The sequence below is a fragment of the Sarcophilus harrisii genome, chromosome 3 (genome assembly GCF_902635505.1).
Source record: "Sarcophilus harrisii chromosome 3, mSarHar1.11, whole genome shotgun sequence".
NCBI lineage: Eukaryota > Metazoa > Chordata > Mammalia > Dasyuromorphia > Dasyuridae > Sarcophilus > Sarcophilus harrisii.
Window position 1 is genome coordinate 597,958,162 of NC_045428.1, and position 18,984 is coordinate 597,977,145.

Sequence of the window (18,984 nt, forward strand, 5' to 3'; positions counted from 1 at the left end):
GGAGTGGTTACCCAGGTTCCTACACAGTTTCTGACATGTTATCAAATTCTCTTGTTTTTGGAAGTATTACAGGGTCTCTTACCCACTTGTTACCAATTCTCAGTGCTGATAACAGAGTTTGGAAGGGGAACTGAGAAAAACATATTTTTCACTCAGACACAGGGACACAGGTGCAGAGTTGCAAGCAGCAATGTCCCAAGAGTCCATCATGGACTAAGGTCCCTCTCCTATGTTGAGAGATGAAAACACAGGATCCTATCCAAATAGATTAGCAAAGACATTTTAATGATCCTTTAACCAGGGCAAATCGCCATAAATACACTCTGGCATGGCCAGCAATGTCTCTGTTTTAGATATGAGCCAGAGCCATATTACATGCTGTCTCAAAACTATGAGGGTCAGAACAAAGCCTGAACAGTTGCTCAAGAAAGAAACTGTTCTGCAGGAAACTTTTCTCTTCCCAAGACACCTGAAGCTGCTACAGATGCTGCTGCCCTGCTTCCTTCACAGCACAGCACAAACTTGGCTGAAAAGCAGGTGTACCTTGAGTAGGAGCTGGAGAACAGTCTCCCTGATGTTCTTCAGGCTTTTCTTCTTTCTGCTTTTGCAGCTGCCATTGTCTGTGGGCAGGGAGCAAGGGACTCCATGCCACCTAGAAAGGTCTTTCAGCCCCACATACTTCAGAGATGGGGATCTTGTTGTTGGAGGATTTTTTCCTTTACTCATACATAAAGTGCCCACATTTAAATATTGGAAAATGTTTTGGTTTCGTCCTCAATATAATAATGAAGATTATAAGTAAGTATTTAATCTATTTTTAAATAACTTTTTCAATTATCAAGTATTTTTTCTCTGTATCACTTCTTACTGGGAAAAAAAAGAAAATTCCTTGTAACAAGTATAATCAAGGAAAAAACTTCCAGAATGGTCAAATCTCAAGTGAATGTGTGATTTTATACATCAGTCCATCAGCTTTCTATAATAATATTGAAACCTTCTTCATAATCAGTCTTCTGCAATCATTGTAGATTATTGCATTGCTGAGAGTTTGTAAGTGTTCTGGAGATGTTTGTTTTTTACATTATTGCGGTTAAAATATAAATTGCTCTTTTTATTTTTCTCTCTTCATCTACATCAGTTCCTACAAATCGTGTGATGTTTCCATGAAATCATATTGCTTCATTTTCAGTAGAATAATGGCATCAAATTAGATCTACATATCACAATTTAATCAGCCATTCCATAATTAAAAGGCAGCTCTTTCATGTCCAGATCTTTGACACTTCTCAAAGAAATGCCATTGTTTTAATTATACTCCTTTCTCCATTTCTTTTTTTAATTCTTTGAAGCACTATTTCTACAAAAGATATCTATAACTCAATGACTTTTGGGCCACAGATGGAAACTGCTTTCCAGAATGCTAAAATAATGAATAACAGTACAATAATCAATTAACAGTACAACAATGTGACAATTGCCTTACTATTTCTCTCTTTTCTGGTAATTATGTCAATCTATTGGTTGCAAGGTTGAGTTCCAGAATTGGTTTTCTTTTTATTACCATACTTATTTGCCATTTTGAACATTTTTATAAATCTTAGGATACCTTGAATTTCTTATTTTGATACTATTCAAATTCTTTGACAGTTCATCAAATGAACAACGGTACTAGTTTTTTAAAACAAGAAACAATTTCTTTTATATTTTGGAAATAAAAACTTTTTTAAAAAAAAGCATAATAGAAATACTTTTCCACTTAACTCTTTAGCTTCTAGTCTTGGTTTTAGTGGATTTGTGGGGGGCAAAAAAAGATTTATTTAAAATTTTAAATAACCAAATAATCAACTTCTCTTCTATATGCCTTCTTTGATCATAAATTCTTTTCAATGCTCAAAAGTAATTTTTTCCTTAGGTGCCCAATTTTTATAATGTTGTTTTTATATATTAATTATGTATCTATTTGGAGATTATTAAGATCAATTAATAATAATAATTAATAAAAACACATGAATGACCTATTTCTATAGAATTGATGTCTGGTTTTCCCAACATTACTTGTCTTATTTTTTTCATTTTTTTGTTACTCCATTTTTTGAAAATTGATTTTAAATTTGTCTTACTTATCTAAAGAATTTGGTAGTTCTTAGAGGAACTCCTTATGATGTTTGGAAATGAACTAGGAGCTGGGAGATAGCTGCTCTGGTGGTTTAAATGTGTTGATAATTCTGAATGAAAGTGGGAGAAAATTTCTCATATATATCCTAATGCCCTCAGGTCCAAATACAACAAAGCTGGTAACTGAGATATTGCTAGCAATAGAGTGAAATACTCAGAATATCTTAATATGAATACGAAGATAATAAAAAGGTAGGTTGACCTAAAAATGAATCTTCATATGACTGGTGATATTCTTCTTTGAAAAATTCCAATTCCTTTATAGGGTTGTAAGAACCAAAAATATTCCTTGTCCCTGATAATCTCCCTCCTACTTCAGGTGGCAGCTCAAACACTATTATCAAGTCCTGGCTTTTATGTTTGCTATAGAAGAAATCAACAGGAACCCGAATCTGTTGCCCAACATTTCTTTGGGATTTCATGTCTACAATGCTTATCACAATGATGAGAGAGCCTTGGAGAGTTCCCTCATGTGGCTGTCAGGCCAGGGACAGACCATTCCAAATTACAGCTGTGAAAGGCAGAGAAAGTCTGTAGTGGTGATTGGAGGAGCCACTAGTGAAATGACTTTCTCCATGGGAACTCTACTGGAGCTCTATAAGCTCCCACAGGTAGGAAATCAGAGGCTTAATTTAGCTTATGCTTGTTGGAGGGCAGAGGCAGGTCTTTGAGGATCTGCCACTTGAAATGCAAATGTCAACTATCTTTGGGAAATTCTGGTGTCTAATTTACCTTTCTATTGACTCTCAGAGATGAAAAAGATAATGCAGAGTTTGAGGACATCAGATTTATTAGCTTTATCATATTAGATTTTTAAAAATAATGAAATGAAATCTTGAAAATATTTATTAAGCATCTAATATTTTCAAGTCCTTAGAATCAATGGTAGGGATAAAGGAAGTAAAAATACAGAACAAGCTTACACCTGCTTCAGTGAGGTTAGGTTTGATGAAGGAGATGACCCTTGCATGGAGGTCTGTATGATCAGAAATACTTTACAGACAGAAATGAACAATGAGTCCATTCTAGATAGAGGAATATGAGGAGACTAGGTTCACATGGGGTGGGGGAGGAGAATCTTTTTTTTTTTTTTTTACAACAAATGCATTAAAATGAAAAATACCCTTGTTTGGTTCCTTTTCAGATCAGCTATGGTCGCTTTGATCCACTCATAAGTGACCCACTTCAGTTTCCTTCTGTTTATCAGATGGCCCCCAGTGACACCTCTCTTCCCCTTGGCATGGTCAGGTTAATGCTTCATTTTAAATGGACTTGGGTGGGTCTTGTTGTCTCAGATGATTCAAGAGATGAGAAATTCCTCAGGGACCTTCAAGAAGAAATGGCCAGAAATGATGTCTGTGTGGCCTTTATAGAAAAGATCTCCACTAGTTATTCATTAAATGCAAAATTGTATCAAACTTTTATATTCAGGATATTTCGTTCTACAGCAAATGTGCTTGTCATTTATGGAGATACAAATTCACTTCTGAGCCTGATGTTTACAAAAAATCCTTATGTCCTTGTAAGAAGAGTGTGGATCACTACCAGTCATTGGGATGTTGCCAAAAAACCTGGTTATATCTATTTTGATAATTTCCATGGGGCTCTGATATTTTCAGATCAGACAAGTAGGATTCCTGAGTTCAAACATTTTCTGAAAACTGTTAACCCTGCCAGATACCCAGAGGATATTTTCCTTAAGAACTTTTGGAACTCGGGTTTTGGATGTGTATATAAACATGGAAAGGAAGGTGAAGGTATCTGTTCACTAAATGCCTCTTTAGACACAATACAGCTGAGCTATTTAGACATCACTATGTCTGACCAGAGTTATACTGTCTACACTGCTGTGTATGCTGTGGCCTGGGCCCTTCATGAGATGTTCTTGGTGAGATCGGAAATGGAATCCAATGTAGATAGGAACAACAGAATTGTTTCCCTTCATAAGGTAAAGTTCCTCCCTTCATAACAGTGATACCCAAATCTCTGATTCTTGACTTGCAATGTTTATGTATTTATTTGTTTGCTTGTTTGTTTTTTTAACTGTTTTTTTTTAAATAAAACTTTTAATTTACAAAACACATGCATGGGTTTGGATCCATTTACAGTTCCACCAACAATGTATCAGTGTCCCAGTTTTCCCATATCTCATCCAATATTTGTCATTATCTTTTCCTGTCATCTTAGCCAATCTGACAGGTATATAGTGTATCTCAGAGTTGTCTTAATTTGTATTTCTCTGATCAATGGTGATTTGGAACACCTTTTCATATGAATACAAATAGTTTCAATTTTTTCTTCTGAAAATTGTCTGTTCATATCCTTTGAACATTTATAAATTGGAGAATGGTTTGATTTTGTATAAATTACAGTCAATTCTCTATATGTTTCTTTATCAGAATCTTTGAATGTAAAAATGTTTTCCCAGTTTATTGCTTCCCTTTTGTTCTTGTCTGCATTAGTTTTGTTTGTATAAAATTTTTTTAACTTAATCAAAATTATCTATTTTGTGATCGATCTCTAGTTCTTCTTTGGTCATAAATTCCTTCCCCCTCCATAGATCTGAGTGATAAACTATACTAAGTTCTTCTAATTTCTTTATTATATCATTCTTTATGTTTAGTCATGAACCCATTTTGACCTTATCTTGGTATACGGTATTAGGTGTGGGTTAATGCCTAGTTTCTGCCACACTATTTTCCAATTTTTCCAACAGTTTTTGTCAGTGAATTCTTAATCCAAAAGTTGGGGTCTTAGGGTTTGCCAAGCACTAGATTACTATTGTCATTTATTATTTTATCCTTTGAACCTAACCTATTTCACTGACAAATACTCTGTTTCTTAGCCAGTACCAAATGGTTTTGGTACTCTGCTTTATAACATAGTTTTAGACCTGATCCAGTTAGGTCACTTTCATTTCCTTTTTTTCATTAATTCTCTTGGAATTCTTGACCTTTTGTTCTTTCAGATGAATTTTATTGTTATTTTTTCTAGGTCAATAAAATAATTTCTTATGAGTCTGATTGGTATAGTATTAAATAAATATATTAGTTTAGGTCATATTGTCATCTTTATTATATTTGCTCCATACTATACAAGAGTACATGAAATTTTTCCCATTGCTTAGATCTGATTTTATTTGTGTGGAAAGTGTTTTAAAACACTTTCTAATAATATTTTTATTTTATTTCTAATAGTTTTTTTAGTTAATTATCTAGGGTTTTCTAAGTATACCAAAATATCATCTACAAAAAAGTGATAATTTGTTTTCTTCATTCCCTACTCTAATTCTTTTCATGTCTTTTTCTTATTGCCAAAGCTAGCATTTCTAATCCAATATTGAATAGTAATGGTTATCAGGGTAACCTTGTTTCACCCCTGATCTTATTGGGAATGGTTTTAGCTTGTCCCCATTACATATGATGCTTGATGATGGTTTTAAATATATTCTATTGATTATTTTAAGGAATAATCCATTTATTCCTATACTCTCTAGTGTTTTTAATTTGAATTGATGTTTCATTTTATCAAATGTTTTTCTGCATCTATTGAGATAGTCATATTTTTTGTTAATTTGGTTATTGATACAATCAATTATGCTAATAGTTTTCCTAATATTGAATCAGGCTTGCATTCCTGGTATAAATCCTACTTGGTCATGGTCTATTATTTGGGGATGATTTTCTGTAATATTTTGCTAATATTCTAGTTAAGATTTTTGCATCAATATTCATTAGGGAGATTGGTCTATAATTTTCTTTCTCTGTTTTCATCCTACCTGGTTTAGGTATCAGTATCATGTCTGTGTCATAAAAGGAAGCTGGTAGGAGTCCTTCATTCCCAATTTTTAAAAAGTTTATATAGTATTGGAGTTATTTATTCTTTCTATGTTTGGTAGAATTCACATATAAATCCATTTGGTTGTGGGGATTTTTTCTTAGCAAGTTCATTAATAGCTTGTTCTATTTCTTTTTCTAAAATAGGACTATTTATGTAATTTATTTCCTCTTCTGTTAATCTGGGAAATCCATATTTTTTGTAAATATTCCTCCATTTCACTTAGGTTATCAAATTTGTTGGTATAAAGTTGGGCAAAGCAACTTTTAATTATTGTTCTAGTTTCTTATTCATTGGTGGAAAGTTTTCCCTTTTCATTTTTGATATTAACAATTTGAATTTCCTCTTTCCTTTTTCTAATCAAATTATCCAAGGTTTATCTATTTTGTTGGGTTTTTCATAAAACTTTTAGTTTTATTTATTATTTATTTATTAATTCAATAGTTTTTTTACTTTCAGCTTTATTAATATTTCCTTTGATTTTTAGAATTTCAAGTTTAGTATTTGATTGGGGTTTTTTAATTTGTTCTTTTCATTGATTTTCTCTTTATTTTATGCAAGTAGTCCTCTGGAGATATAAAATTTCCCCTTATTATGCTTTGACTGCATCCCACAAATTTTGTTATGTTGTTTTATTATTATGGTTCTCTTGGATGAAAACTGTTTTCCTGTTTCGCCCATCCATTCTTTAGAATGAGATTATTTAGTTTCCAATTACTTTTTGGTCTATTTTCACCTGGCCTTATATTGCAGTGATTTTTATTACATCATTATCTGAAAAAATGCATTTACTGTTTTTGCCTTTCTGCATTTGATTTTGAGGTTTTTATGGCCTAATACATAGTCAAATTTTTCTATATAAGTTCCATGAACCACTGAGAAAAAAGTAAACTTCTTTCTGTCTTCATTTAATCATATCCAAAGATCCATCATACCTAACTTTACTAACATTATGTTTACCTCCTTAACTTCTTTCTTATTTATTTTGTGGTCCAATTTATCTAGTTCTGAGAGAGCAAAGTTGAGATCCTCCACTAGTATAGTTTTGCTGTCTATTTTTTCTCGCATCTCTCTTATGTTCTCCTGTAGGAATTTCATTATCTATCATACCCTTCACTAAAATATAGTTTCCTTCCTTATCTCTCTCTTAATTAGATCTATCTTTGCTTTTACTTCATCTGAGGATTTGCTAATCCTGCTTTTTTTCTTTACCTGAAGCATAATAGATTCTGCTCCAGCCCTTTACCTCCACATATCACTATGCTTTAAATGTGTTTCTTGTAAACAAAACATTGTACAATTCTGGCTTTTAATCCAGTCTGCTATTCACTTCCATTTTGTGGAAGAGTTCATCCCATTCACATTCACAGTTAAAATAACTAATTCTGTATTTCATGCCATCTTATTTACCCGAGGTTATGCTTTTCTCTCTCCTCTCCCCCTTCCCTCCTGCCCAGTAGTTTACTTTTGATGACCATCTCCCTCACACAGTCCCCCCTTTGTAGCCCCTCCCCTTTTTTATACTTTTCCCCTAATTCTTCTGTTTTCCCTCCTATTGGTCTGTTCACCAAATGTCTCTTTAGAACACTGCATTTGAGGTATTTAGACATCACTATGTTTGACCAGAGTTACACTGTCTACACTGTTGTGTATGCTGATTTGCATTCAGAGACAGAACTGTGGGGACTGAATATGGATCACAACATAATATTTTCTTCTTTTTTGTTGTTGTTTGCTTGCTTTTGTTTTTTCTCATTTTTTCCCTTTTTGATCTGACTTTTCTTGTGCAGCATGGTAAGTGGAAATATGGATAGACTTGCACACAGTTAACATATATTTGATAACTTGCTGTCTAGGGGAGAGGAACAGGGGGAAGGGAGGGAGAAAAATTTGTACCACAAAGTTTTGCAAGGATGAATGTTGAAAGCTATTTTTGCATATATATTTTTTAAATAAAAAGCTATTATTTAAAAAAAGAATTAGGATCAGTGTTGGATCTCTGTGACAGGACGCATGACTGAGAATCCAGATCAATTGATTCTTGAGAATCTTTGATGAAGAAGATGTAAGGGAAGGGAAGAAGCATCAACACTACAGGTGCCATTTCTGCACCAGGGCCTGAGGAAATCAGAACCAGGTGTCTCTATTACCCTGTCAGCCTTAGTGATTCCATGGCATCTTAGTATAAAGGAGAGAACTCTTGTTCTAGTCACAAAAGCTGGATTCAAATCTTGCTTCTGAAACTTATTCCTCAAGTGCCATTGAACAAGTAAATTTATTTTTCTAGGAAAGTTGAATGAAATAGCCTCTGAAGTCCTATCCAGATTTACAGCTAACTTTTTTTCTTTTTCTTTTGCAAGGCAATCAGAGTTAAGTGACTTGCCCAGGGTCACACAGTTAGTAAGTGTCAGCTGTCTGAGGCTGATTTAAACTCAGGTTTTCCAGATTTCAGGCCAGTGCTCTAGCCACTGCACCACCTGGTTGATCCTTTCAATGTAAAGTTGAAGGTAAAAAGTTAAATCTCAAAAGAAAGATTTATATATTGACTTTTCTAAAATATAAGCTCCTTCAAAACAAATATTTCTCTTGTTTTGTGTTTAGTCTCCAGTACTAGCATGATTTCTAGGCTACTTGGGAGGCACTTAATAGGTGCTTCTTGATTAAAAAGCATCATAACTGTCGTATAGATTCTTATTTCTTCTATCTCACAGTCATCATTTACTGAGCTGCCAATCAATATACTAATAGACATTTAGAATGGTCTATCAAAGAAAAGTATTATGGTATACAATAGATAGATGAACACAAAGATTAAAAAAGGCTTTAGTCTCAAAAACTTAACAATAGAAGAGGTAACAAATATAAATGTATATATATGCATATTATTATGTAGACATATATAATTATATATAGTGAATATATTTACAAAATAAAGGCCTCATATATCGATACACACTATTTTAACTATATGTACAAATTATGTATATGTACAAAATAAATATAAAAATAAATAATACAAAAATATAAATACCAATAAATACAAGAAAATTAAGGAAAGAAGTCAATTATCAGTAAAACAACTTTCCTAAAGAACAACACATTTTGTCAATATGCTGAAAGAATTGCTTGTGTTTAACCTATAATGTATTGCTTGCTGTTTTGGGGAAAAGAGAGTCAATGACAGAGGGAGAAAAATTTGGAATACAAGGTTTTGCAAAAGTAAAAGTTGAAAACTCTTTCCTTCTATTTGGAAAAAATAAAATACCAATTTAAAAAGCATCTTAACATGTCCCTCCCTAACCCAATATGATAATATACTCATGGCTAGAAACCATAAATGGATGCTTATGTCTTCTAAGAGAAAATATCCTCAGCTCAGAATTAAAACTCCTATACTATGTGATTCCAGATTTCCAAACTAATTTTACACTCTGTCTCTTTAACATGTTATGTTTCAACAAAACTGCCCAAATAGATGTACTCTGAATTAAGATCATATCAGCCAACTCCATAATTTTACACAGGTACTTAAGCCTGAGACACATTGCTACCTCACTTTTGACTCATAGCATCTTTAGCTTGCCTGTAGGCTCAGATTCTGTGCTCTCACTTTAAAATCCTTTCTCAATTCACTTTTCAAATCAGATAATATTGGTAAAAATTATATATAAAAAATCCATTGCATGTAAAAAATGCTATATAAATACTTATTCTTTCCCTTCAAATTTGGTAGTATTTTCTTCATGGAATCATACTGCATTTATTTTTCTGATTCAATGATGATCCTTGAGGGCAAAGAGTTATTATTTTCATTTTATATCCAATATCAATCATATCTATATTATTTCATTTTATATCTACATTTTATATATTTTTTATATTATTCAAGCTCAATGCTTTGAATAGAGTGGGAACTTAATAAATGGTTATAAGGACTTGTAGGATTGTACTGGAAAAAGTCTAATTAATTATATGGATTAACTGTGTAGCATCCTACTAAACAATACTATATGCTCACTTTTTGTACCTTCCTTCTCAAACCCACTCTCATCAAACAGAGAAAAGGAGGCCTTTCTGGATTTTTTCAGCAGGTTGAAAAATTCCTGCTTCCAGCTTGAGATTTGGCTCAATCTTCTACCCTGGAGGGAACAGTTGAGTTCCTTGTTCTGTTATCCAATTTATTAGCAATCCATCCCAATTCTGTGACAATTGAAAAATCTTAGGAGTATACAATCCCTCCTCTTTCCAAGACATTGAAGCAAATGTAAACAGCACAAAAATTAGAAAACATCTCTAAAAGAATCTAGTGGTGATCTTTCAACTTATTTTCTTCACTTTCAGCTCCATTACTTTCTGAAGAATATCCAGTTTAACACTAATGCTGGGAAACTGGTGGTCTTGGATAAGAAGAGGAAGTCTCTGGCAAACTATGATATTCTCAACTATGTGACTTTTACCAATGATACTGAAGTCTTGATAAAAGTAGGAGAGTTTACTCCTCAAGCTCCACTTGGCCAAGATTTCACCATCCAAGAGAAGGCCATTACGTGGCCCAGATGGAATAAAAAAGTAAAGAATGATTAAAATGTTGGTTTTATGAAATCTGTAAACATAAGAAAAAAAGTCTATTGGAATAATCACTAGCATATTTTCAAACCTGGGGCAAATTTCATAAAATCTGCTTGAAAGAAATAGCTTGCAAATCAAGTTTTTTGGTATGAATTCATTTAAGCTATGGTACAGGAAAAGGTCCCAAGATACATGCCCCTTTGGGTGAAGAGTCCATGAAATAGTAACTGCATATTTAGAGCAGCAGGAAAGTGATATGGTCCTTGTCATCCAAGGGAGAGGAATCATGAACATTCTGGGACTTCCTTTAGATTAATTGATTAGTCGATTATATTATATTAGATTAATGATTCTTGGCCATTCGCTGCCAAAGTCTTAGCCATTTGCTGTCCTCTAAAATCTTTGGAACTCTAGAACAAAATTCTAGCTCTAGATCCCATTATTGGGAAAAATGTTTTCTTATGTCTATGTTATATCATGTCACATATTTATAAAGATACCAACTCCTTTTGTTAGATAGATTCCTTACTTTGGATAGGCAATGACACAATTAAAAGAAAATAAATGGTCAAAAAGGAAATCTGAGAATTCTAAAATTTTGATATTATGAAATAGGGCAAAATACCTGATCAACTTAGCATTAAACACTTAGTTTTATGGCGATATGAATAAACAAGTAAGGGAATGTAAAATTTGCTTAAATTAGGAAAAATCTAGCACTATTAGAGAGATTAATCTTTTCTTCTTATAAAATGCAATTCCTTTCTCTTTTATGAATTTATTCTTGTAAACATTCAAAAAGAATTTGCTAAAGACAATGTTTGGGGACATAAAAAGATAACATCAATATCCTTCTCATATGGCTCCTTGTTCTTGGCTTTATACAAAATGTTATGAACTCAAATATAATTGCTCTGAATGTATAGCTAGGAAAGTTTCAAATTTAGGTTTCAGTAGGGCCCTCTCCTGACTTTACTTTACATCACTAATCTCTTTGGGATTGAAGCAAAATTTTGGTTCTTGGAATCATTTGTGTGACCAAAAAGTATTTGTACTTTCTGTTAATAAGGAGGTAGAGGAACTTGGAGAAGGAGCTGAGATTTTTCTCAGGACTTCCTTCACTCTAAAGTTTTTCCTCCAAAATGTGTGTAGAGTTGATCATGCTCCTGACTTCTCCCTTATCTGCTACAGCACAACCTTGATTGTTCTCATGAGATGCATGCTGAAATACCAAGCTTGCTCCAGCTTCTCCACTACTGGACACTCAAAATCTTTATTCCTAAAAAAAATCTACTGCCTTTTAATTCCTAAATCCCTAAAAATCCCTAAAAACAAGAGATTTAAATGAATCAAGGAAACAGATAAGTACTCTTTATACTCAGTTTTGAATGAATTTCATAATGTTCTTACTTAAGAAGGGTGATCACTTTTAAGTGGGAGGAATAGCCAATGAAGCATAACATTACATTCTCCATCCATACAACACATATGGAAAGAATTTCATTATTTGCTGTTCTGAGGAAATCCACTGGAGTATATTTCACAAAGTCTCCAGTTTTAAAACTCAAATAAATTCTTTAGTGACTTAGGGAATGGGTTCATCATCCTTTTTTAATACTTCTCAAGTACATTGTACTAAAAAGTCTTAGGTAAAATCTCTGTAGTTATTGTAATATGATCATTAGCATTTTTCCTTTCCAGAAGATTTTTAAATCTTGGAATGAACAAACTATAACTCCAAGACTGTGGTTTTTGTCCAATCACTCAGTCTTATCAAAGCATTTGTGACCCTATGGGATGTAGAACCTAAGCCCTACTATCCTCCCCTACCTCTCAAGTTGAACCAATTCTAGAATTTTTTTCCATTTATCCATCTTATCTTCTGCAATCACTTTCTCCTTTTGACTTAATCTTTCATGATAGATTTCAGAAATTATTCTAATAAGTCTCTTACTATGTGGCTTCACCTTCATTATTTGTACTTCCAAGTAAATAACTTCAATTAATTTTTGTAAATATTGACCAATATGATCTTTTTGCTGTCTCAAGGACGTTCAAAACTCTTCTCTAATATCGTCATTCAAAAAAGATTTTTCCATACTGCTATTTTCTTTATAGTTCCATTCTCACAGTCATCCATTGTTCCTGGGGAAAAATACAATTGTAAGTACACAGATTTATGCTAAAAAGGTAATATCTCTGCTTTTTATATGCTGTCTAGATTTTCCTTTCCAAGCAAGGAACCTCTTTTAATGTCATCATAGCGGTTACCATCTGTGGCAATTATTGAACTAAAGCACATAAAATGTGTTACTGCCTCCATTTTTGTCCCCATATTTGAAAGGAAATGATGAAACTAGTGATAAAGAACTTGGATTTTTAGTTAGTTGTTTGATTGATTTTGTTGAGCTTCAAAGCAATTTTCTCACTATAATCAAGAAGCTTCTTAATTCTGCTTCCCTTTCTGTCATCAGAAAGTCATTGTCTGCATATCTGAGATCTTTGAAATTTCTCCTGAAAAATTTGATTCCAGCTGTTGTTTCATCCAGTAAGGCACTTTTCATGACTTTCTACATATAAATTAAATAAATAAGGAGAAAGTATACAACCTGATCATAATCTTTTCCAATCTGAAAGTAATTAGTTGTATCTTTTACTTCTTGGTGCACATTCATGTTTCTTGGGCTGCAGTAGGATGATTTCGTACTCCCATCTCATTGAGGACTTCTCACATAAGTTATGAGTAACACAGTCAGTATAAATGAAGCAGACATGCTATGGTTGATTTTTCTGGAACCTTCTTCCATTATCCATAGTCTATGAATCTTGGCAATTTGATCTCTAATTCCTCAATTTCTTTTGAAAACCAGTCTTCTCTTCTGGTAATTCTGCACTTGCTGTTGAAACCTTACTTGAAAGATCTTCAATATAACCTTGCCAACATGTGACATGAATGCAGTTGCTCAGGGACTTGAATTGTCTTGGAATTGCCCATCTTGAGAACTGACATGTAAACTGATGTTTTCATTCTTATGTCCACTATTGTGTTTTTCAAATTGGCTGTCCTACAGTGTCCAGCTTTTTAAGAGCCACATCTTTCAGAATTTTAAATAGCTTGGCTAGAATTATATTACTTTCTCTAGCCTTATCATTAGCAGTGCTTACTAGGGCAGCTAGGATTTCATTCTCCAGAATACCTGGCTCTTGAGAGTAGCCACAACGTCATGGTTATTGATGATGTTAATACCTTATAATATACCTTACTTATATAGTTCCATTGTGTGTTCTGTTTCTATTAAATATGTAACATTTTATCTTTTATCATGTTCATATTGGCATGAAACTCCCTTGGTAGCTCTAATTTTATTAATGAAATCTTTTATCCTATTCATTCTATTGTTTTCTTCTCTTTGCATTGCTTCTTTATGAAAACCTCACCCAGGTTGCTTTGACCCTAATATCATTCTCTATTCTATAATTGAGAAGAAATCCAGCTCCTCAGATTTTTAGTTATGTGGGTTCCTTTTGCAAGGAAATTGATGCAAATTTTGTCAGAATGACTGTCTCAAAAGCCTTTGGATACTTCCTTGTGCAGCCTCCTCAGTCCAGATGCAGTAAAGTCTGTGGTCCTGGATTTCAGAAGAAAGCCCAGGAGGGAAGGCCTTTCTGCTGTTTTAACTGTGACCCCTGCCCAGAGAGGCACATTTCCAACCAGACAGGTAAGTCTATGAGGACACTTGTTCTCCTTCAGCAAACATGAACCTAGGGTAACCAACTGGAGCTGAGTAGGTCTCCCACTTGAGGGAAGGCACAGGATACTTATTACCCATGGAATATGGTATCCAGAGACCAAGGAAAGTCTAGAAAAAAGATCAGAACAATCAAGAATATTGACTGTCCAAAGTAATCAATATTAGAGAGATATAGGGATCCACAAAGTAAGAATTTTGGCCAAATTTCTCTGTACTTTGCTCAGGGAGAGATAGCTGAAAAGAGCACCTATCTACACAGATGCCATACCTTTATAGGAATAAGGAATTTCAAATGAGACTTTTCCATCAAGACAGCAGTGATGAAATACAAATACATCCATACTAATTTAAGAGAAGAGAAATATGAAGTAACAATTATTGATGAGGGCTGGGACTCCAGCGAGGACACTGAGTTGCAGTTCAGTGCATTTTTTCAATTCATCTGAACTGTTTCTCCTGGATTTTTACCTCATATGGTGCACAATGGTTGCCAAGAAGGCATCAGTCTACCTATCCCAAACCCTTATGTTACTCAGAAAATTACCTATCTTTCTACCAATGATCTGTTTTAAGCCCAGACCTAAACTTACTCAACACAAAACTATGATTTTGGGGAAGATGCAAGTAAAACTTTAAGATACTTTAAGCTATAGAACCTGAATATATGTAGGCAGAAATTTGGGTTATTACTTCTGACAAAGGGGGAAGGATAATAATGGATAAAATTAAAATAGCCAGACCTAGAGCAATGCCAACAAGAACAAGATCTCTGTGAAGGAAGATCTTGCAGTCGTACTTGATCTATAGAGTATTCTTGCTTTGGGGTTTGTCCTCTAGCACTAAACAAAGCAAATTCGGTCCCTCCTCCAGGCACAGTAGATTTCTTTATATCACACCAGCTGTCTTCTCCAGGTTAAAAATGTTCAGATTCCTTGATTCCTATCCTTACAGCATTCATAAGTGATGCCTAAAAAACTCCAGGGTCATCTAAGGAAAACCCCAAAGACTTTACGTCAACAAATAGATGTATATAAATAGGTCATCAATATGCTAAGCATCAACAGGAAAGACACACAACCAAGGTCTTTAATTGGTGTAAGGGGGCATCTCTCCATGCAGAATTCTAGAAAAACTAATGCCTTCAGAACAACAAAAGAAACTAAGAGAGAGAGAGAGAGAGAGAGAGAGAGAGAGAGAGAGAGAGTAATGAGCTGAGGTTTGAGCTGATGCACTGAGGTCCCAAGTACATGAGGCTAGATAGTAATTGGGCTATACTCTATTAATATACATGATTGGATAAAGAATGGTCCCTGCCCACTCTCCGTGCAAGTCCTGATGTGTTGTATAGGAAAATGACGATTTTGGTGGGTGGAGGCAGAGAGAGAGGGAAGAAGACAAGCTGGGAGAGATTGGGCTGGGTTCGAGACTCCGAGCTGCTGGTTGTGTGGCTGCTGGTCGAGCTAGCTTCTTGACTCAGCTGCACACATTCCTATCGCCGATTCTCTTCCACCTCCGATCCTTCTTCACTGAGAATAAAGACTGACGATTTTCCCCTAACCTGAATTCCTGTCTCGTGCTGATCTTAAAATACACGTTCTTAACAAGAGAGAGAAGAGAGAGTGCTACAAGTTCTCTAACAGAGAACCTTTAAAAAAGATTATTGTCCGGGTCCAGGAAATGAATTCAGCAATAAATTGATTACCTTACTTTGTCACATGGAGCTGTCATATTTATAATTCTTTTTGTTTTTCATGATACTAAGAATAATACATGTATTTAAAATATTTTTATATTATATATAAGAGCTATCATGTATGTAGTGGCTACCAAGCAGATGAAGTAGAGAAGGAAGTACTGGACCTGCAGTAGGGAAGGCATCTTCCTGAGTTCAAATTTGGCAAGTCACATAACCTTGTTTACCTCAGCTTCCTCATGAGGAAAAAAATTAGGCTGGAAGAAGAAATATCAAATACCAAATAACATTATCTTTGCCAAGAAAACCTCAAAGGTGGTCACAAAGAGTCAGTCACAACTCACAATTACTCAAATTTATTTAAGTAAGATTCACCAAACTCTTTCCATTTATGTGAAGTAGGTACAATTATTATCCCCATTTTAAAACTGTGATATCAAAGCATAAAATTTACTAACTCAGCATCACAAAGCCTCAAACCAATCTGAAGCAGAATTCAAACTCAGGTCTTCCAAGTCTTGTGTTCTATCCACTGATACCAGATTCTGATCCCCATGGAACCAGATGGAGCCATTTGTATTATTTCCACAAATATTATTGGCCCACTGAAAGGGAAGTTTTGCCGTGGCTGAAATATTGAGACTTTGTTTGTTCTCTTCAGATGCAGATCAATGTGTGAAATGCCCTGAAGATCAATATCCCAATCACCAGAGGAATCAATGCCTCCCAAAAATGGTGACCTTCCTAGACTATGAAGAGCCCTTGGGGATGGCCTTGGCTTCTATAGCTGTTTGTTTGTCTCTCCTCACAGCTCTGGTTCTCTGGGTCTTTGTGAGGTACAAAAACACCCCCATAGTCAGAGCCAATAACAGGGATCTCAGCTACATCCTCCTCATCTCCCTTTTCTTCTGCTTCCTCTGTTCTTTGCTCTTCATTGGTCACCCAACAGCAGCCCATTGCCTTCTCCGACAAACAACCTTTGGAGTCATGTTCACGGTGGCCGTCTCCACTATTTTGGCCAAAACGATCATTGTGATTCTGGCCTTCAGAGCCACCAGACCAGGCAGCAGGAGCAGGAAATGGATGGGATCCAGAGCACCCATTTCTGTTGTTCTCTTTTGCACCTTGATTCAAGGCATGCTCTGTGGAGTCTGGCTGCTGCTCTCTCCCCCATTCCCAGAGGCAGACACACACTCTGACCACGAGCACATTATCTTGGGCTGTAATGAGGGTTCCCTTATTGCCTTCTATTTTGTCCTGAGCTACATGGGAGTCTTGGCCCTGGCAAGCTTCGCTGTGGCCTTTTTTGTTAGAAATCTCCCGGACACGTTCAATGAAGCCAAGTACATCACCTTCAGCATGCTGGTGTTCTGCAGTGTCTGGGTCTCCTTCCTCCCCACGTACCAGAGCACCAAGGGGAAGATGATGGCGGCCGTGGAGATCTTCTCCATCTTAAGCTCCAGTACTGGCTTGCTGGCCTGCATCTTTATCCCCAAATGCTATGTGATCCTTCTGCAGCCCCACAGGAACATCAAGAAATCTTTAAAGGATAATAAGTGTTGAGTGCAGAATTATTCTGAAATGTTCTGCAGGATTAATAACATGTAATACAATCCTGGTTGGATTTGCTGATCTAGTCAGTGTGTCAATTGATAATGAGATATATGAAAAGTGGTTGAAAGGATAGATCTGTCCTAAGAATTTTATTCAACTAGAATCCTATGTCTTGTGTGTAGGTCATGTTACCTGTACCTTACATATGATCTCTTTACATGAGAAGATTTGTAATGTAGACAAGGCTTATCATTGTGTTCAATGAAGACATAATTGTCTCTAAAAGAGGGTGATCACTAAATATCAGAATATTTTTTTCTGTCACTAAGGCTTCTAAAAATGCTGATTGTGAGAAGGGCTTTACCAAGAACTTATACTTAAGTGTACAATAGGGGAAATCATATTGGAAATAAAACAGGGATCTATGAGTAACACTTCTTGCTGCAGCTAACCCTCCTAATAAAAGAGACCTCAATAGATCTCCACAATTTCATGATATTCTCAAAGCCTTCTAAATGTAATGAATTGTTCTCTGAAATCCTATTGCTTGTCATTTCCCCCCAAAAAATATTGCACTCCTATACCATTTCTGTATTTCCACACTTCCATACCTTCTTCAGGCATTCCCCATTTGATTGGTAACTCCTTTATTCTGGTTCTTTGCTAACACAAAATGTCTAATTCTAATATTTTGGTAACTGTTGGAGTTTACTTCTATAATTCTATTTTATGCATCTAGCTGAGAGAGTGCCTGGACCTACAAATTCTGGGTTCAAAGTGAGTGTCTAACACTAACTAGCCAAGTGAACCTGTGCGAATCACTTATCTTATTTCTGTTCTACCAACCAGAGCTGATGTTAAGACTCAAACAAGACAATATTTGTAAAACTCTTTGGAAGAATTACATTACTGTGGAAATGTTAATTATGATTTTTATTATTATTCTTTGGGTCATAAGTTGCCTGGTAATGTCAATAGTCTAACATAATGAACAGTTTAGTCATTTTTTTATTCAAATTGAAAATAAGAACTGAAGCCATTAGTTTTAATGGGTAAGCACTGAGTTCAGAATTAGGAAGACTACCTCAGGTGCTCCCTAGCTTTGTGACCCTGAATAAGGAACATCTTTTCTTGCCTCAGTTGTAGCATCTTCGGATTGGGGAAATTCTTTTCTCAGTGGTTCCTATGGTCCCATCCAAAGTTTATTCTGTGTTCCCATCAAAAGAGTGTTGAGATGTCTCTTTCTAGAGCCTCTTGTAACATTCCAAGAAGAAGGCCTAGCAAAACCAAATCGGGAACTGTGCTAGTGAGGTATATTGTGCACTTAAATATAAAGATACAAATCTGAACAGATCAGGGGTTGTGTAACAGACAAAAGAAAAAGATCTTACTGATCTTGTGTTC

At 34.9% G+C, this 18,984-nt stretch overlaps 1 protein-coding gene across 1 annotated transcript; it reads left to right on the forward strand.

Moving 5' to 3' along the window:
• Positions 1–574: 574 nt before the first annotated feature.
• Positions 575–17,589, forward strand: LOC100916364 (vomeronasal type-2 receptor 26-like). Its single transcript, XM_031961711.1, has 6 exons — positions 575–798; positions 2,495–2,786; positions 3,320–4,123; positions 10,354–10,581; positions 14,177–14,300; positions 16,688–17,589. The coding sequence occupies exons 1-6, from the start codon at positions 575–577 to the stop codon at positions 17,587–17,589; spliced, it is 2,574 nt and encodes an 857-aa protein (XP_031817571.1).
• Positions 17,590–18,984: the final 1,395 nt, after the last annotated feature.